The following is a 20,401-nucleotide window of genomic DNA, read 5'->3' as shown; positions in this document are numbered from 1 at the left end:
AATCCCCGAGCAATGGGAAGATGTGATTGCTCTTGGCAGGAGGGGAGAAGAGACTGGGAGGAACAGAAGTTTTGAGGAAGACAAGGTGTTCTGTTTAGTTTAGGTGGCTGTGAGACACCAAGAGGAGATACCGAACAAGCCGTGGATTACACGAGATGGGACACTTTATACAGCCATAGGCACTAGGCGTTGGTTTTTAGCCAAATTATGCCCATTCGAAAAATTACTTTATATAAAGATGTTGAAGCCTTAATAAGGTGATTTAAAATGTATAACACTCCTTGAGAAATCCTGTTTGCAGTGCCATGAAGAAAGTAAAGCCTATTAATTCTGTTTATAAAATCTCATTTCAACCAACATTCACACTAGGGTTTTACCCACCTCTGGAAGGAAACTGGAACCCTCGGTATATTTATATGGAGACTGGTCTCTGAAGATGCAGAATGGGAACTTCCAGGAGCACTGTTTCTTCCCTGGAGCCCTTTCAGAGAAGGGTAGGGAGAGTGTGTGGGGCGGCTGTGGCCGACCTTCCTGTCTATGAAGGTGCAGAGGGTGATAAAGGCTTCCACACACTGCTGCTTAGAAGCTCAGGGGTGCTTGGATGAGGATGCAGAGACCACCCTGTTGCAGGAGGACTTACGGATGCCAAGGTTAGGCATCAGGGTCGGGCTGTGCTGGCTTCCCATTACCACGACACACGCCTGTGGTCATCAGCACATGAAGACAAAAGGTGGCTTTGGCTCACAGTTTTGGGGTTTTCATGCCTTGACCCAGTGTCCCCATTGCTTTGGGCCTGTGGTGGCACAGCACAGCTCACCAACAGCAAGCACATGACAAGGGCTTGTTCACCTCATGGTAAGGAGGAGAGGAGGAAGATGAAGGAGTCCTGGTCCTAGTGCCCCCCCCCATAGTGACTTCACTTCTCCCACCTGGCCCCACCTCTTTCTTTTTTTTGTTTTACTCAGGGGCGCTCCACCACTGAGCCACATCCCCAGCCCTATTTTGTATTTTATTTAGAGACAGGTCTCCCTGAGTTTCTTAGTACCTTCCTTTTTCTGAGGCTGGCTTTGAGCTTGTGATCCTCCTGCCTCAGCCTCCTGAGCTGCTGGGATTACAGGCGTGTGCCAGCATAGACCCCACCTCTTCAGGGTGGTAGCATCTCCCATTGGCACCACAGGGTGTGAAGCAAACCTTTAACACATGGGGCCTAAGGGGACATTTAAGATCCAGGCTGTAGCAAGAGAGGTGCGTGAGCCAGTGGATAGTGTTCAAAGAAACAAGGATGACGACTGACCTTTTCTCCCTTGTGACTTCCAGATAGGAAATGTGTAAGCATTAAGGCATCTGCTCCATTTCTGCCCCTGTATCAGGAACTTCTTTACCGTTTTTTTAGATGTGTAACCCAGGAAACATGAGCATACTTTTTGTGGGCTGCAATGGGGGCCTGAGGCCACTGTGCCCCCCGCCCTCTTTGCTGTCTGCACTCTGACCTTGGCCTGTGGCTTTGGAATCTTTCTGGGTCTGTAGACCTTCTCACTTACCAGTGGATACTGTGTTCCCAGGGGTAAGTGGAGTAACTGGAGAGCAGAGAAAACTTTTATTTTCATGTGTTTACTTCCAGTGAAATTGTGGTGTGGTTTTTTTTTTTTTGGGTAGAATATAATTTTAGGGTCATGTAAGTGAATAAACACTTAAAAAGGATGTATTAGACTTGACTTCTGAGAGGATCTTGTTCATTACAAAAAAAGAGAACAAGCTTGATTCAATGAACATCAAGAAATGAAATAATATTTTAGTTCCAGCCTGGCCAATTGTTAAATAAAAGTGAGGAAGGAGGGAGAGGCCCCGGAGGAAGGAGAGAGGCAGGGCCTTGCAGCACATGGAGTATTTGCTTTCATTTCCTCTGTACTTGTATCTGGGGAACACGAAGTTCATGCAAATGGAGAACTTGGGTCAAGATCACAGGGAGCCGGGCCAGGATGGTCCTGCAGGGCACTGGACTCCTGATCTGGTGTCCTTACCTTTCTCTCACATCAAGGAAACATTTTTCAGGACTTATTAAATTCTTGGGCGGGGGGGGGGGGGCCCACCCATAACAATAAACAACACTTCAGAACCCTGGAGTGAATTCCTGTGTAACAGTCTCCTGCCATCTGGGGATGAGGTTGTGGGCTCTGATACTGGGGTGCAGGATGTCTCCCCTGGGCACCTCCTTATTTCTCTGGAGCTGATGGCCCCCTGTGTTTGCAAATGAGCATGACTGCATTCTCTCGAGTTTCTGTTGAGTTACACTCTAGGTCACTGCTCAAGGTGACCGAGCCATCTGAGTCCGTTCATTCCCTAGCTGTTCATTGTGCATGTATCCCATATAAGGCTGTGTGTGGTCATGAGGGTGCCAGGTAGTTTGGGGGCAGTCACTCCTTGGAAGGAGTCACTGTTCATGTCCAGTCAGTTATGAGAGAAACGGTGCCCTTGTATATTAAGGATTGAGGAAGGTGAAGGGACTAACCCTGGAGAGAAGGACTGGGGCAGGGGGCAGAGGTGGCCTGGAATCAGAACTCAACCCCTCAGGGGCAAATTGAAATGCAGGTGCCAAGTGAGTCCACGTACAGTCATCCATTGCTTGAGAATGAGGACGAGTCCTGAGAAATCATGACTAGGCAGTTTTGTCCTCCTGCAAACACAATAGCTATCCTACTTACACAAATGAAGACAGTTACAATGTCACTAGACCATCTGGGTCTGGGGACCATCATCACATTCATAGTCTGAAATGGCATTATGTGATGCACCACTGTATATAATTCCTTATGCAGATGGCCAAATTCCTTATACAGATTAATCTTCTGTCACAGTAGCTTGCCATCAAGTGGAGATTAAACCATGTGTCTCAGCCCAGTTTTTTGTGATTTGGGTGTTGAGAGGAGTACTAGATGATTTGTGGCATCTTCTTTTAGAATCTGAGTTTGTGCTCCTTTCAGATACTTTAATTCAATTTTGACACCTTACTTTTTAACTGCTCATTTAGTGGAGCACAGTTATCCCTCTCTCTCTCTCCTCTCTCTCTCCCCCTCCCCCTCCCTCTATCCCCCTCTCTCTCCCCTCCCTTCTTCCCTCTGAAATGTCCTTATCCCTCCCTCCCTTTCTTTCTTTCTTTTTAAATTTTTTTTTTTAGTTATTGATGGATCTTTATTCATTTATTTGCTTATGTGGTGTTGAGAGCCCAACCCAGTGCTGCACACTTGCTAAGCAAGTGCTCTGCCACTGAGCCACGACCCCAGCCCCAGCCCCTCCATCCTTCCTTTCTTTCTTGTGCAGGAGAGGGGACCCAGAGCCTTGTGCCAGCTAAGCATGTGCTTGTACCTCTGAGCTGCACCCTCAGTCCCTTCCTTAACTTTTCAACTCTCTCCTCCAAGCCAGTTTTGCACCCTGATTGAAAAAGCTCGTTAGTCTGAAAAGACACCCACGAATTCCAAAATGTAGAAGTACTTGCTGGAAAATCCTGGGTAATGTTCTACTGGAAGGAAAGGTCCCAGGTGTGCAGAAGTCACCTCAGACACGTCTAGGAAACACACCTGGGCAGGTTAGGGTACAATTTTCTGGAAACTTCTTGGGGAAGGTAGGGAGAAAGAAGTGAGCCAATTGGCTTCCTTTTCCCTCAGGGTGGATTGGAGTTACTAGGGTGGGTTGTGAGGGGATGGATCCTGAGTTATCTTGGATACTCCTGAAATGCCTGCTCCAAACTTGGGGAACTGCAACTCCTGGGTCAAACCTTGTGCCTTTAGAAAGCTCTCGAAGTCCCTGATTCTGAGGTGGAGCTGGATGGAAGTGGACTCTGACACCAGGTTGCTTGAAGTGTCTGAATGCTCACCAGCTAATTTCAGCAGAAATCTCTGAGCAGCAAGTTCTCCGCGGGGAGGGCTTCCAAGTAGATAGTTGTCAAATGTAAAACATGCCTGCTAAGATGCCATGCAGACAGAGAGCCAAGATGAAAGGAATTTGAGTGATTTCATCTTTCAAATCTACTAGAGGCTTTCTAATGGTTTGAGTCTATGTCAGGGTGATGGCTGATATTTATCTGCTGGAACTTTGTATTTTTGTTCGAAGCTACTCCAGTTGACCCTCTTACCTCCAGATGTCTTCCTGATAAGCCCAAGGCCCACACTCAGGGAGAATGAGGGCTAGTTACACAGCCTGATTCTTAAAAGTCTAGACTCAACCCCAGAGGATTTCTAACTGAGACACACACAATATAGGAGTTTTAAAGGGGGCTTCTCGGGGTGTATCATCCATGCCAGTTTCAGTGCCAAGGACCTGCGCTTAGAATAACTATAGGATAAATGGCCCAGCAGGTTTTCAAATCTGTTTGGTGGTAAAGCTCACATATGTGTACACATGTACACACGTGTGTGTGCGTGTGCGTGCATACATTTTTTGGAAGGAAATGGAGACTTCTGGAAGTGGGAGTGGGGAATGACAGGCTGTGGGAACCCTGAGTCTTCAGTACTGGGCTGGTTTGAGAATCCCATCTGCCAGCTCCTGGACCAAGTTCCCAAGGTTAGCAAAGTCTGAATACGATTCATTTCTGAGATCACATCCCCATTGATTCATACATTCATATTCAACATATGTTTCGGGAGCCCTTCCTTTTGGCCGAGCTGTTTGAGGGATACACCCATCAATGAGACTAGTTATTGTCTGGCCTTGGAAATGTCCTTATCCTGGCAAAATTGGTAATTCAGTGTTTATCTTTGGGTTGTATATTTTTATTTAAATATTTCCTAATGAATACTGAATGTGTGTGTGTGTGTGTGTGTGTGTGTGTGTGTGTATTATTTTTGGTAAAAAGAATCCCATAATAGTTGAATAGATTTCTTTTTTGGTTCCTATACCAAGTTGCTCTTTTCCTTTCATAACAAGTAATTTGTAGGAAGATAATTGGAGGTTATGTAGATATTCTGCTTCTCATCAAACTTCGACTCTGTTTTCAGCTTTCATAGATGATTTTCTAACTCCGTCATTCCTGCTGAGCAGGACCGTTTCCTTTCTTCCCTGTTAGGCCTCAGCAGGGATGTGGATTCTCTTGTTATTTGGTGGGTTATGATTTGCTGCTATCATTATTAATTTGGTTGCTCAGACTATCCCAGATTTGTCCTCTGGGACCTCTTGAGGTTGGCTCCTCTGTCCTTTGGACCCATTCTCAGGATTCCTTGAATGTTTCCTTATTTCATGGTGCTAGAAGATGTTCCTGGCCCATCTTGAACCTTCTCTGCCCCAGCTGTGGGATCAGCCATTTCTTCCAGGAGCCCTGCTTCCTTTTAGGGGACAAGGGTAGTAAGAAACCAAGATCTGGGTGCTGGAACGCTCTCTGTTACTGGGGCATCAATGCCTCTAGAGCCTTTCAGTGGATAGAGCTAGGGTATATGTGTCAGCACACATTTATTTTTTTTTCCTATAGCTATGTGTTTAAGTAGCAGAGTTTTGCAAAACTCACAGGGGTAGGAATCTCCTTAGACACACATGTGCAGTGTGGGGTCTCTATCATTCTCCTTTTCTTTTTCTTTTTACCAGGTGGCTAAACCCCTTGTTTAAAATTGGTCATAAACGCAGACTAGAGGAAGATGATATGTATTCAGTGCTCCCACAAGATCGCTCCAAGCACCTTGGAGAGGAACTGCAAGGGTAAGCGGGAGGCAGTAAAGAGAAGGGTAAGGAAGACCGAGTGTGTGGCTAATTGGGGTGGGTTTGGCCTTCCACTGGGCTTTTCTGGAGCCTAATTCCCTGGATACTGGATACCTCCCCTCAGGCTGTTCCTGGTCTTGGCCCACCTTGGTGGTGAGGGAAACCTGTGTTTCCCCCATCTCTGTAGTAGAACAGGGAGCAGTGCCAAAGGCCCTGGTGGAAGCCTGAGGTCTGTCCCCAGAGGTGGGATTACCAAACCTGGTGTCTGACTGTCTGTACTGTCTGTCTTCTCCTGCTTTTGAGGGTTTTGTAAATCCAGCAAAACTTGTTAGTAATCATTGTCCCAAGACTTTTCCCCTCAAGGCTTCTATTTTTGGTGCTCCAGTTTGTGCCACATATCTCTCAGGAGCCCTACAGCCTGTGTTTGTTGATAGTTTCAGAAAGCCCTGCAGTCCCCGTGTCCCTGTCCCTCTGCCATCTCCCCCATTTTGCCCCATGGCAGCGAGTGCTTTTCTTAACCCAGCTTGTGTTTCTTTGTAGGTACTGGGATAAAGAAGTGTTGAGAGCGGAGAAGGATGCACAGAAGCCTTCTTTAACAAAAGCAATCATAAAGTGTTACTGGAAGTCTTATGTGATTTTGGGAATTTTTACATTAATTGAGGTAAATTGAAGATTTTTATACCCAGCTAAAAGTTATCTTGGTATACACAGAGTGGACATGCTGCAAAGGATCAGTAATGAAAAGAATAGGGACCATGGGAGAGAAGTGGCCAAATGGGTTTTAAAAGTATGTTGATGTCTGAGTATAAAAACCATGTGTAGAAGCATGATGCAGTTGCATTCATCATTGGAAGGTAACGACTTAAGCAACTGAAGCTCTAGGGCGTTATTGTATTTTCTTTTAACCAGTTAAAATCTTGCATCACAGAAGGATAGCACCGTTTCATACCATGCTGGAATAGTGTTGGTGCTTAGTAAATGTTCTAAATGCTAAGAGTTATCCTTAATCAAAAGAGGATCGTATGGCCTCAAGGAGATGCATCCTGGGGTTGGGAGTGAGTAAATTTGGATTAGAGCCCAGCATAGCAGAAGACATTTTACTGGTGTCCAAAAAACAATTGTCAACTCAATCATGCCAAATCTGATAAATGCTTTTCCAGTAAGGTATTGTCACCTCTCTCTTCCTAAGTGAACAGAATTTGGGGCCCTGTACCTGGATTGGCTATGGCACTGCAGAGGCCAGAGCTGGCCGGAGCTCCTGACAGCTGACCTGCTTCCAGTGGGCCCTCAGGCTCTGAGAGCCACACCTTGCCTGTGGAGGAGGTTCAGCTTCTCTTTGAATTCCTGTGAATTCATCAGCTCCCACCCTGGTCTCTTGTTGTTGGATGGATTGCTGGTTGAAGGTGGAGCTTTGGTAGCTGGGCATTGCAGAGAATGTAGAAATAGCTACTTAGTGGAAGACCAAGGACCTGTAAAGTTATGTGGATGGGGACTTTTTGTACCTCATAGATTTTCCTTGTCCTTCCTGGGACTCAGTGGCAGGTAGCCTGCCCGTTTCTGGTCTGTGCTGTGCTGGAGGGGATGCTGAAAGTCTGGCTGGGTGACTTATGCCTATTGTGGCATTTTACTGCTGCCTTAGGGACATTAGAGGTCCTGAATGCATGAGAGTAGCAGGAGTGGAAGTTACAGTACTAGAGAAGGGTGTTTTTTGATGCAGGAGGGTGGATAGTTGTCACATGTCTATTTGGTGGGTAACGTGGATGGGTCAGTTAATTTGACATGCATAGGGAGGTGTGGTTTCCACTAACATGCTCTGTGGATGTTGAAAGACACTGAGGCAGGAACAGGTGGGTGCTGGTCTCTGCTCTTCACCACTGGAGAAAACTGAGGGATCTGTCAAGTGATGGGTACAGGGATGAGCCTGGGAGATTGAAGTCTCACTGGCAATAAAAGTGTCTTGGCCAGTGTTCCAGAAGGTGAATGCCACCTTTGAAAGGGCACCTGCCACCGCCTGGAGGCTGTCTTGGCCTCATGGAAGGAGGGGCAGTGGGACTGACATGGGGGTGGGATATGGTGCAGAAGCCCCTCAGGTTTCCCTAGTCCATCTGCGACCTGTTCCAGGCAGCCTGGTGTTCATGGTCATAATGAGTCTCAGTTTGAAAAGAGTAACAAGCTGGTGTTGTCGCGGCCTGCATGTGGGGTTTCTTGGCTAAGTGTGGTCACGAAGCCTCAGAGAGTGGCGTCTTTGGGAATCTCAGATCTGGGAGCCCTGGAGCCTTGGTATGTGCCGGAGGCCTACTACAGGTTAGTCTAGTGAGGTGTGGCAGGAATGGGTGGCGTCAGAGTGGCTGCACACAGGTGTGAAGTCATCTCTTAGACCAAACCTTGCTCAGCTACCTTGCTCTCTGGTTTTCATTTATTAGCAGGTACTTAAGAAATCGAAAACTGGTGATTTTGAAGGGGACCCCATGGGGCTGGGTTTGAATCTAGCCTTTGGATGTCCTTTCTATCACAGGATACCTGTCCTTGGGTGGGGTCTCTAGGTTCCAGATGGTGACCAGGTCTCATTTCAGAATGAGCTTCAGCCTTGCTGGGCAAGCTTTCTGGAGATGTGGGAACAGAGGTCAAGGCTGCAGAAGCTAGGTGAGAGGGGTCAGCCTCACTGTGGTCTGGGAGCAGTGATGTTAGACTTGTCAAGCTGCAGGTGTGCGTGGATGCAGGAAGGCTAGAACTGGGTGCAATTGGTAGAATGTTGGGCTCTCCTTTAAGAGTTTGATTGTTGTACATTCATGGCAGAAAAGTGGGAAACAGAGAACATGGCACACATGGGGTTCATACTGAGGGGTACTAGTGCAGGACTCAGCAGCAACAATAGTACTTGAGTACTGTTAGTAGTAGCAGCATATTCAGTAGCAATGCCATAGCAGTACTAGTGGTTTTAGTCATGATAATAGTACTTGAAAAATATTATGTACTATGAACTGCCGTAGCACTTTATTTATCAAATGACTTTTTATTCCTTTGGCTGACTCAGTGAGATGTGGTATTCTTATTATCCTCACTTTTAAGAGGAGGACTTTGAATGCTAAGTTGTCACCTAGTGTGCCCAGGGCCACAGGAAACATCAATGACAGAGCCAAGCTTGGGCCCCAGCTATTCTGATGTATGAGTCTCACCACCTCTGAATGGACTGATAGCCCATCTGGGGTCGTGATGCGTGACTTGCCAACTTTACCTGCAGGGTCTCAGTGCCTGTTTCTTGAACCTGAGTTCAACAGATAAGGAGTCTGACTGGAACTGCTGCCTGGAGCAGTGGAGCATGGGGGGAGGAAGTCAGATTAGAGGTTGTCAATTAGGGTAGAGTGCAGGTTACCATGTCCCCTGGGGCCAGAAAGTGGTGGAGCGTTGGTGGGGTCAGACCGTGACTGTACATTCAGGTGGACCAACTTTTCCCTTTGGAAAGCTGTCTTCCACCCACCACTGCCCCCCACGGCTGAGGCAGGTCAGCCCTCAGTTCTCAAACATCCATGCTGTGGAGACACCATTCTGGCTCAGCAATTTGGGTGGATGGGCTTGGGGGGAGAATCGTGGTCTTGGATGGCAACTTCACTGGGACTGAAGTCTGAGTGGGACACAGTGCTCTGTTTTACTGAACCTTCAGTCTGCGTCCTGAAGTGTGTTGTGCGTTTGATCAGCAAGGAGGAGGACAAACGGGTGGGTCCCTGGTGGGGGCACCTCTTGTGTTCTGGTGTCTGAGATGCTCTGCTGTCCTTACTTGGTGTGATACAGGGCACTCCCTCTGTCACTGAGCTCCACCTCCTGCCCCCTGCACAGACTAATATCTTGTTGGTTTGTGGTGTAAAATTAGACAGTGGCTGGCTGTTCCCTAGATGGGCAAGGTGATTGGCTTTTAATGCTCATTTTAACTTTGTGTATTTAGTATAATAATTGGCAGAACTTTTAGTTCCAGTGCAGTGAGGTTCAGGGAACTAAGGGTCATCAGAGCTCAAATAGGTAAACTTTTTTCCTGCTGTCAACCAAAAGAACCCTGATTCCAGTATAAATACTCTTATTTTGGTTGGCTTGCCTGTTAGCACCACTGTTCTGGACAAGTCAGAGAGAAGTAATTTCTTATGGGGAAGCTGGTGAGGATCTTGTTAGCATTTCAAAAATCCTTTCAGGTGCTGTTTTGGTTTTCGGTTGCTACGACTCCGCACTGAGTCACACAGAGGAGAGGTTGTAGAAGCGGGCATGTCTCCTTGACCTCTTGTGCCTTCTTACTTCCTCTGGTGGGCACAGCACTTATCCAGCATCTCTGTGGCTCCTAAGCTGTATACTGTTACCCAGCCAAATCATGAGCAAATCCTGCCCTAGGTACCGAGGGACCGTCAGCAGGAAGAGGCAGGGTCATGGCCAGTCCTTTGAGGCTTTGAGGTTGGGATTTCAAAGCAGTGCGCGTCTGGTCTTGTAAGAATTGGGCAGCAGTCGCAGTGTTCAGATAAGTGGGTGCAGAGGTGATGGTGAGTGTGAGCTCTCGCAGGCCAGGGCCAGCTGGAGCAGAGCAGGCTGAGAGTTCCCAGCACGACTGTCCCCTGTGTGCACCTCCAGGGGAGTGTATGGGGACCGAAGCAAGTCTTCACCTGCCCAGAGCCCTCACTGCGAAGAGAAGGAATGTGGGGAGACTGTGCTTCGAGACGCGAGGCGTCTTGCCTGCTGGCGTGTAAAGTTGGGGGACACCGCCCACTCCTACCTCTGAAAGGCAAAGGTGGCAGGGCTGGGGTCTTACTCCCTTGACCCTTAGCAAGTGGATCTAGCTGGCTGCCGGCTTGGCCCAGGGACTTGGCCTTCCTCTAAGGCTTTGACTGTGATGCTTTGTGGTCTTGGTGGAGGCTGCGGGTGTCCGTGGAGGCTGATGTCGGAGTAAATCGTCACTTTGGAACTCTGCTGATAGGCAGGAAGTCAGCAGTCCTGGAGATCCACAGTGATCCTGTGTCTTCATTCAGTGATCCTGATAGCCATGTCAGGCCTTTGCATCCCCTGCCCTTTCTTCCCAGAGCCCCTCACCTTCTGCCCAATCCAGGAGGCCAAGGAGTAGTCTCGAAGATACCCTGGGCTCCTGAAGACGACACAGTGAGGTAGAGGTGGGAAGCATTGGGAAGGGCAGATCTGGTCTGCTCCGTACACCCCGAAGGCTCCTGGCACCTTACACTCCCTTAGTAGTCATCACAGTGACAACCCTGAGTCATAAGGGGCACGGAATCCATTGTCTAATTCATCTTCTTTTTCTTTTTTTAAAATACATTACATATGTTACACAAACTAGGACACTAACAATTTTTTAATCAATTTGTCATCTGACGAAGAGACCGTGAAGCAATCTTAGAAGAAAAAAAGCCATAGGTTTTAATTCCAGGTCTGCCATCAACTAACTCTTTGACTTAAAGCAAATAAAAAAATAAAAAGCCATTAAAGCAGCTGACTCATTTGAAAAAGATTGCATTCATTATGGGAAGAAAAGAAAACAATAGGAATAAAAAACTCAGCTTTTTTGAAAGCTGGCATCTATTACTGAGCTGTAGCCCCAGCCCTTTTTATTTATAAAATGAGTCTTTTCCTAGGACCTTTTTTTGTTTTGCTTCTGGCAATGCGGAGGGTTAATCCAGGGCCTGCCGCACAACACTGGGCACTCCCTCTGCCCCTGAGCTCCACCTCCTGCTTCCCAGGACTTTGATATAATAAAAGTAACCAACTCAGCGGGATCCTGTCTCTAAATAAGATACAAAATAGGACTGGGGATGTGGCTCAGTGGTCAAGTGCCCCTGAGTTCTGTCCCCAGTACCAAAAGTGACCAAGACCATGCTCATTTCTTCAAGATGCACACTTTCAGCTGCCTGCGCTCTTCCGAGGTGGAGAGGGCAGATCTCATGCAAGAGCCTTCAGGCCTGGGAGGGATTGGGGTGCACTTAGGGTCCTGTGGCCTGCAAGCAGCAGGCTTGACTGCTAAAGCTCAGTGTCCTCATTTTTAGACCCTCACCCCTGCATATCCCCTCTCTGCAAGCTCCTCACAAGGGCCGTTATCTTTCCTAGGTTTTAAAGACCATTTCAAAAAACAAAAATAGCATAGGATCATAAGTCCCTCTCTCCTAAGCCCCTCCCTACTCCCAAGCCAGTTTCAGTAGTTATCAAACCATGACCATGTGTGTGAGTCATCTGAAGCCTGCTTACTCTGTTTTGAAGATGTTCCCAGACAGAGCATCATTTTATCTACAGATGTTTTTGGTATTTTTAAAAGATAGTGCGTTTCCCCTAGAAAACTACAATGTGGTTGTTTTGCATACCCATTAATACTTTCATATCAATATCTAGCCAGTGTTCAGCCTACATTTTATTTATTTACCTACTGATCTACCTATTTATTTATTTATTTCTGTGGTGCTGGAGATTGAACCCAGGGCTTTGTGCCTGGGAGGCAAACACTCTACCAACTGAGCTGTATCCCCAGCCCTATTCATTTATTTTTAAGAAATGAGGATTTACTCTGTTGCCCAGACTGGTCTCAGATTCCTGGGGCTTGAGCAGTCCGTCCTCGGTACCCTGAGTGACCCAGCTTACCGCTACACCAGGCATGTCCATGTTCATTCATTCATTAATTCATTTTTAAACTTTTTTTTAAAGAGAATTTTTAAATATTTTTCAGTTTTCGGTGGACACAACATTTTTATTTTATTTGTATGTTGTGCTGAGGATCGAACCCAGTGCCCTGTGCATGCCAGGTGAGCATGTTACCGCTTGAGCCATATCCCCAGCCCCATTTTTTAACTTTTAAAAATTTAATTAAAAATTTTTGGATGGGCTGGGGTTGTGGCTCAGTGGTAGAGTGCTTGCTGTCATCTGTGAGGCACTGGGTTTGATTCTTAGCACCACATATAAAAATATAGGTAAAGTTTCATCAATAACAAATAAAATATTAAAAAAATTGGGGGTACCAGAAATTGAACCCAGAGGCGCTCTATTACTGAGCTACATCCTCAGCCCCTTTTATTTATTTATTTATTTTTTGTGACAGGTTCTCACTATGTTGCTTAGAGCCTAGCTAAGTTGCTCAGGCTGGCTTTGAACTTGCAGTTCTCCTGCCTCAGCTTCCCAAGTTGCTGTGATTATAGGCGTGTATACAGTTTGAATTGATATTATAATGGGTTTCTGATTGATATAGGTTGTATTGGTTCTGTATTTCTCCTTCTTTCTTTACTATTTTTTTCCCCCGTTAATTGAAGAAACTGCGGTGTTTGTCTTGCAGAGATTTATTCCTACAGTCTGGGTTTGGTGGATTGCGTCTCCCTTCCCATCATTTGACACGTTCCTTTGGTGCCAGGAGTTGGTAGTTAGATCTAGAAGCTTGCTCTGACTGGGGTTGAGTTTGTTTCTTTGCGTTTGGCAGGTCTGTTACTTCATTGTGGGCTGTGTGCCACCACTACCAGGTATCTAAGGTGTGGTTGTCCTTTTTTTGTGTGTGTAGTCAACTGTTTGTGATTATTGGTTAAGACCCATCAATTCATTAGGGATTTTAGAATGGTGATATTCCAATTACTTCTTCATTTATTAGCTGGAATATTTCCATAAAGAAAAATTAGATTATTATCAACTTTTTGATTAACTTGAGATACAGTATGTATAGGAAAATCAGGAGGAACTCTTACTTTTCTTTTTATTTCTTTTCATTTAAAATAACAAGTGGTTCTCTAGCATTCTCCTGGGGCTAATGAGGTTTTGTTGTTTGTTTTGAAGAGCATCCTTATGGGTTTATGGATTTAAATATTTCTGATGTGCTTCAGTCCATTCCAGTTACCATCTGTCTGCTGTACTTTGGTCATTTCTGACCTTTGAGAGCTGGAGGTGAGGTCCAGGGTTTTTTGCACCGAGTCCAGCAGACATTGCTAGTTTCTTCTTTCTGACGTGACGAGGTGTTCCAGCACATCCTGAAGAGTTTTTGCCCCAGCTGTGGAAACGGCCATTTCTTCAAACTGTCACAACCCCTTTTAGGGGGAAGCAGTGTTTGGAGACTGTATTTGGAGACTTAGCACTGCTAGTACTCATCGCTGCTGGGTTGCTTGTTTCTTGTAGAAAAAATATATATTTAGAGACAATCATATCTTAGGTTTATGTGTGTGTTTCTCAATCATTCAGGACACTAGTATTTTTATGTGATCTCTTTATTTTTCATCTATTTCTTTTTTCTCCTTCTGTTTTCTCCTATGCCTAATGCAGTTCTCAATATCAATGTAATCATTTGTTTTAATCTTATAGTGTCAATGTTTCAGTACTGTCATGTAGTAATAGGATTTCTGAAAGACAGATGTAGACATATGTGTCCTTTGTATTGTACTTGGGTAGGTATATTCTGCAGGGAATGTATTTTCAAATCATTTTCTTTAAACTCACTATCAATAGTACTTTTTTATTTAACCAACAACTGAGTGGGTATACATTTGCTTTGTTTTACTCTACAGTTTAAGAAATGGCCTTTTGAAAGTTTATATTATTTTGTAATTCTGTATAATATTTTCTTGGTTCCAAACTCAAGTATACCAAAGAGGTTATTTTTTAAAATATTTTTTTTTTTTAGTTGTAGATGGACAGAATATCTTTATTTTTATTTATTTATTTTTATGTGGTGTTGAGGATGGAACCCAGGGCCTCACGCGTCTCAGCACTTCACCACTGAGCTACAACCCCAGCCTCCAAAGGTTGTTTTCAAAGAAGGCTGCTGTCCTTGTCCCTGGTTCCACTCTGTTCCCTCTGTCCTTTTAGACCTAACTCTAGAAGCAAATTAAGATTCATTGTTTAATTTTGCAAATACAGTCTTTTTTGAACATTGAATTCTCCCTACTGCGAAAATGAAGGGTCTTCGTTTCAAAGTTGAAACCTCAGGACTATGGGTTCCTGTGGATTTTTGTGCGGGCATGGATGCTGTGTGCCAGCAGCCCCGATTAAAACCCTCTGTGGTTTTTAAGTTCTGCGCATCTCTAGACTCAGATGTGGGGATGGGGTGGGACAGGAGGATAGCAGTGCTTACCTGAGGTTGGTTTTTGTACTCCAGAACCTTCCAGGAAGGGGGAACTCAGGTCCTGCCCCATCAGCGGAATCTAAATCTGGGTCTTAGTGGGTTCTGGGCTTCAGTGGGTTCTGCCAGTCTTAAACCTCCCTGGTGATTCTTTCTCACTTGTAATCAGGCTCAAGATCCAGATTTAAAGATGACTTCAGCTATCTCTGGGATCTTGGTAAGATCCCCAGGTTCACTGTATACCTTTTTCATTCTGGATCTTTCTCTACTCTTCCTGTTACCTATTCGCTTGTGTCTAAGTTAGCAGCCTATTCATTTTCCCCATAAAGCTCACTCTTCTTCTGTTTTTTACTCAAATGTGATTTTCTTTGATAGCTTGTTTCTGTTTTCTCTTTCCTTCTCACGGATCAGGGATGGTGGAATTGGGCAAGGGATGTCTCAAGCCCTTGGGGAGCATGGGGGAGCCCCTTATCCACTGGGGATGTGTCCTGTCTGTCAAGCCTATGATAAGTGTCTCTACAAAGCCAGGCACATGACCCAAATGACAGAGTTTTAAGGAGACCCAGTGCCAGATATTCCTTTGAGAAATGCCTGCCTTTGAATATGTGGAGAGTGCGCAGAACCTTGAGCGACTGGGGCCTCGAGGGATCATGTTGGATTCTAAAAGTCTCATGTGAATTTCACATTTGAGAAATTCTTGTGTAGAAATAAAGACTATGTTCTCTGTTGGGTTGTGGGGAGATTCTTCTATAGGGCACAGATTCTTGTCCAAGATAAAGGATTTGTATGAATTTTGATCTGATAGCCAGAAAGTTTCAATTTGCTATATTGCAAGGATGAGAAAGAGTATTTTCCCAGTTGTTTATTTCTTCCAGTTGAGGGTTAGGATCAGAGATGGACAGGTCGGAGGGACAGTGGGCAGGTGTGGGCCACAAATAAGACTCACTTATTAATGAGCCTGTTGGTTCAACTTGATGGTTACTCTCTCAGTAGGAAAATTTAGATAGATGGGTAATAGTGACCTACTGTCTTTTGTACCCTTTTCTGCTTTATTCATTATTTTGTCTGCTGGGGGACATTGCTCTTATTTTCTGTTTGAATCACACGTCCATCAGAACTATGCAACAGTGAGTTGTGGATTGCCTGAGAGGTTTCAGGCAAGTTTGGGATGGCAGAAGTTTCTGCTTCTGGTGGATGGCTCAGGTGTAAATTCTGCTGGCCTAGCCTGCCCTCAACCACTCCTGTGTGTGAACGGCTTGGCCTCTCTGCCTCTCTGTGTGCATCTGTGAAGTTTTGTCCCTATACAATGATAGTCTTTGTGCCCCACCATGTGAGGGCTCTCAGTCCCCCTAGAGTTGAAAGATGGGCTTCCTGGCAGTGCAGCCGCGGGCCTCTGCCTTCTGAATATCTGGTCCTCTCCTCATTCTTCAAGTAGCTTTTCCTTACTTGTGCGTTCTAGACAGAAACCTCCATGACTCATGGAAGACAGCAGGGCTAGTGAAGTCGTGCGTGCGTGCGTGCGTGTGTGTACACAGCAGGACGGGAGTGTGGGATTTAATGTCATGGCCCTTTGGAGAGACAGAGATGTCTTCTGTAAATGTCGTGACCTAGCACTGGTTGGTTGGGAGGAAAATGCGTGTTAGAGTTGTTTCTTTTTGTTTTGATTCTCCCTCCCTTTTCTGCGTGGGTTCTTCACTTCAGATGGACAGAAAAACAGCTGTGAAAAGCAAACCCGACAGTTGTCTGCCATGTCTGAGTTAATAAGGACGGGTTGCATGAAAGGAAGCGCTTGTTTCCTAGTCAAGTTCTTGGAAGATTTCCAAACTTGTGGCATTTTGTCTTTTGAGAAGCCAGGAGGAAATGATGTGGAGGCCTGCATGTTTACTTTAGGTGACTTGGATTTGCAGTGAGCGTTTGGTTTTTCTATGATGGGGGTCCCTTAAAGGTGTTTGGTGGGGGGAAGTAGATTGTGGGGTGCACTGGCCATCGGGCTGGGAGAGGCGCAATAAGCAGGTCAAGGAAAACTCTTGGGCCTCCGTGCATCGGGCTCAACATGGCTTTGCTTTTTCTCTGCTTTTAGAAATTTATTTCTCTGTCTGGGAGGTGCAGGAGCTCAGTGGGGTAGGATTTTACTTTTTTTGCCTTGGAGAGGACATGATAATATTTCTTTGAAACTGGCATCTACAATATAAGGCTGACAGTATCCTTTACCTTGACTTGTGCTGGGTTTAACTTTTGACTCCACCTGCCTGAGTGGAGGTGGCAGTACCTCTGGGCACACTCGAGTTTCCAGTGGGTAGAGCCATATGGAAGCTGCACCCCTTGGGGTCCAAGAGCTGGGAGCCTGGAAAGCCTGGCTCCTTTCTATATTTCCAAGAAAAGTTGGACCCTTTTCTCTTGGATCTCCTGACACATGGCATTTGGGCTGAGCAAGATGGGAGGCTTCCATCCGGGTTCGTGCCAGTTTGTGAGTTGATGCAGGCAGGGCGAGCAGGAGATGGCATGGGTGTGTGCCTGGGAATAAGCCACTGGCCTTGCCCATGGGCTGGCTGCTGGGGGTTCAGCAGGAGAGGCAGGCACACCAGGAGCTGGGCTGTCCATTGCTAGGCAGGTCCCTTTCCCTTTTCCTTTTTGGCCACCTTAACCCCCTTTTCATCGTAAGCCAAGACCTTTTTTTTTGATACTTTGCCAAATGTGTTTTAAATCACTGGTTATAATATTTATGAGCATCCACAGTGTACCGAGCTCCGTGTACCAAAGCTTGATTGTCTTTGAACTTGTAATTTTGACTTCAGGTTAAACTGTCAGCTGCTGTCTTAGAGAAGAAAGCCGTTCTGTGTTCCTTTTAGGTTAGGGATGAATGTTGCACTTTGTCAAAATGCTTTTTTAACATGCTAAGAAAAGTAAAGCTTGTGTGGAGAAAGATTGGTGTGGTTTGTGTTTCTAATGAAGGTTTTTTTTTTTTTTCTTATAGGAAGGCACCAAAGTAATTCAGCCCTTATTTTTGGGGAAAGTTATTAATTATTTTGAAAATTATGATCCCACCGACTCCGTGGCCTTGTACACAGCTTATGGCTACGCCACAGTGCTCACGGTCTGCACGCTCTTTCTGGCCATCTTGCACCACTTGTATTTTTATCATGTCCAGTGCGCCGGCATGAGGTTGAGAGTAGCCATGTGCCACATGATTTATCGGAAGGTAAGTGACATTCAGCGTTGAAACATGTACTTCACCTGAGGCATTAGAAGTATTTTGGGAAGGTTTTATGAAAATTAAAAATTTACATAAGTAGAATCATTTAAGAAAAATGGAAGTTTTCTGTTGCTGAGAGGTCATGGCTGCTTGTAATACCAGGCTGATACAGAATACAGAACTTATAATGAAATCTAGGCAAAAAGTAAGTATCCAATGAACAACTTTGTCTTTTCCTAGCTAAATCTCATAGTTGTATTTATGAAAATCTCATTCAAATTTTCATTCGCCTCAAAATTAATTTTTTTTAAAAGTGAACTTCAGGAAAAGTGGATCTCTGATCTTAAATCTAGGAGGAAAGAATGTCTTTGAGAGAGGGAATTATATTTTTTTAAAATGAAGCATGTGATTACATCCAATATAATTTTGTCAACTAAAGAAAATATAAATGGATTCCTGTTTAAAGACTAACAGTGAGAGCTAATTATGGCTGTTTTATGGTATTTAAGGAAACTGGTCGGAAGAGCACTTTCAATATTAAGAGTCTTTTAGTCGTTTTGAAGAGAACTTTTATAGTTTTTCCCGTCACTGGCCATTCAGATTGTTTGTTTTCCTTTTACTGCAGTTTTAATGATAAGGCCTTATTTGATGTGCGTGGTGCTTTTTGTATTGAGAAGTCCCATAAAATCCCACAGTTTGCCATGGCCATGGTTGCTTTAAAGGGGGTAAGATTTCAGGTGTCTTAGGAGTCACCACTAAGGAGCTGAAGACCTTTATAAACTCAGGCCTGGGTATCTCTTTGCCCTGGTCCATTTGCTTTTGTTTTTATTTTTTTTAATCCTCATTTAAAGATGAAAACAGCAATTTAAATTAGAGCTTCTTGTACCTCTGTTTGACTCATCTAGAGCTTCTGGGTATTGTGAATTTTTTTCTTAGGGGAATGCACAGTCCTCTCCAGTCTGCCCTGGGTAGTCTTTTTAGTCTTGGAGTTGTGTGAGTCTGGAGCTGGGCATCTTATGCCTGATGATGGTATCAAAGAATATACCCAGTATCCATGTTGGTGCCATGGAAATGGGAACAGTGTGCAGATGCTCCAATCGAGGGGCCTTCATTGTATTTTTTTTTTTTTTTTTTGGTATTGGGGATTGAACCCAGGGGTGCTTGACTACTGAGCCACATCCCTAGCCCTTTTTATTATTATTATTTTTTTATTTTGAGACAGATTCTCATTAAGTTACTTAGGGCCTTGCTATGTTGCTAAGGCTGGCCTTGAACTTGATCCTCCTACCTCAGCCTCCTGAGCTGCTGGGATTATAAGTGTTTACCAGTGAGCTTCACTTCTTCATTGTCCTGTGGTCTTCACTGCCATTGTCATTGACAGTCTGCTCCACTCCCTTCTGCCATTCAGAAGAATACTCAGTTCTCTCTATCAGTGGGCTCACGTTTCATCTTTCTAGCTCATGCTTAGTTCCAGTAAATACATGGGAATTGAGTGGGCACCTAGTCGCTGGAGTCAGGTGTGAGGTACCAGTTTAGCCAAATGGAGCTCTTGCACAGGTGGGTGTTACTGTTCACCTGTTTTTCTTCCTCTTTCCACTGAGGCTTTGGAAGTAGCCTTTGGGAAATCTGATCCTGAAGGTAAGCAGCTCCCAGAGGTATTCATTTGCTAGCTAGATTATCCTAGAAGAATAGTCTCTTTACCAAGTCAAGAATTACTCATGGTTAAGCCCTATACTTAACCTGAAATTCTAGAAACGTGAGAAAGGAGGGTTCCCTCTTGCTTGCCTTGGGTCTGGAGACCTGCGGTGCAAGAGGGCTGCTTCCTTGGGCAGGGGTGGTGCTGCAGAGCAGCTGGGAAAGGCCCTTCTGTACTTGCGTGGAGCTTAAGCACAGTCTCCACCCTCTAATCCCTGGTCCTGGGAGAAATCTGGCTGAGTGTTACAGATGGGATGACTGCTGAGGTCACTGTCCTGGTTCCTTGTGTTGAATGATCTTCTGGGATGTATCACATGAAAAATGACTTGCCATTTATTTACCTTTCCACAGTTTTGGTACAACTACTTTTGGCATTTGATCCCTTTTTTATTGTGGTAAAATATGCATGACATCAGATTTACCATTTTAATTTTTTAAGTGTACACATAGTTCATTGACGTGAATCATGGTCCTTGCTATGCAGCCATCGCTACCATCCACCTCCAGAACCTTGTCATCTTCCCAGCTGAAACCATACCCAGTAACTGCACGTCCTCCTCCTCCCCAGCCGTCCCTGTTCTGCTCTGTGCCTGTTGGACTGCTGTAGATTGCTCGTGTTAATGGAGCACTTCAGGTAGTGAGACATCTTCCAGGTTCACCCATATTGTAGCATATGTCACAAATTTAATTCCTGGAATTACATTGAACACAGTGCAGATGTGCCACGTTGTGTTCATTCATTCATCTGGTGACGGACATTGGGGTTGTTT

The 20,401-nt window shown here is 45.2% G+C and overlaps 1 protein-coding gene across 4 annotated transcripts in view; it reads left to right on the top strand.

The window, feature by feature from the left end:
* The window catches only part of Abcc4 (ATP binding cassette subfamily C member 4 (PEL blood group)), a 224,165-nt gene that overhangs the window by 35,452 nt on the left and 168,312 nt on the right, over positions 1–20,401 (top strand). The window contains exons 2-4 of one of the 4 annotated variants that reach the window (XM_005317040.5): positions 5,572–5,682; positions 6,223–6,343; positions 17,718–17,942. The exons of 1 other annotated variant lie outside the window; for it this stretch is intronic. In XM_005317040.5, coding sequence (XP_005317097.2) covers positions 5,572–5,682; positions 6,223–6,343; positions 17,718–17,942 — 457 coding nt within the window. The remainder of the gene's footprint in view (positions 1–5,571; positions 5,683–6,222; positions 6,344–17,717; positions 17,943–20,401) is intronic. 2 more of the 4 variants (XM_005317042.5, XM_078016213.1) reach the window with 2 other exon arrangements.

The sequence above is a fragment of the Ictidomys tridecemlineatus genome, chromosome 6 (assembly GCF_052094955.1).
Source record: "Ictidomys tridecemlineatus isolate mIctTri1 chromosome 6, mIctTri1.hap1, whole genome shotgun sequence".
Taxonomy (NCBI): domain Eukaryota; kingdom Metazoa; phylum Chordata; class Mammalia; order Rodentia; family Sciuridae; genus Ictidomys; species Ictidomys tridecemlineatus.
Note: the sequence above shows the minus strand (reverse complement) of the source record. Positions and strands in the feature narration are given on the sequence as shown.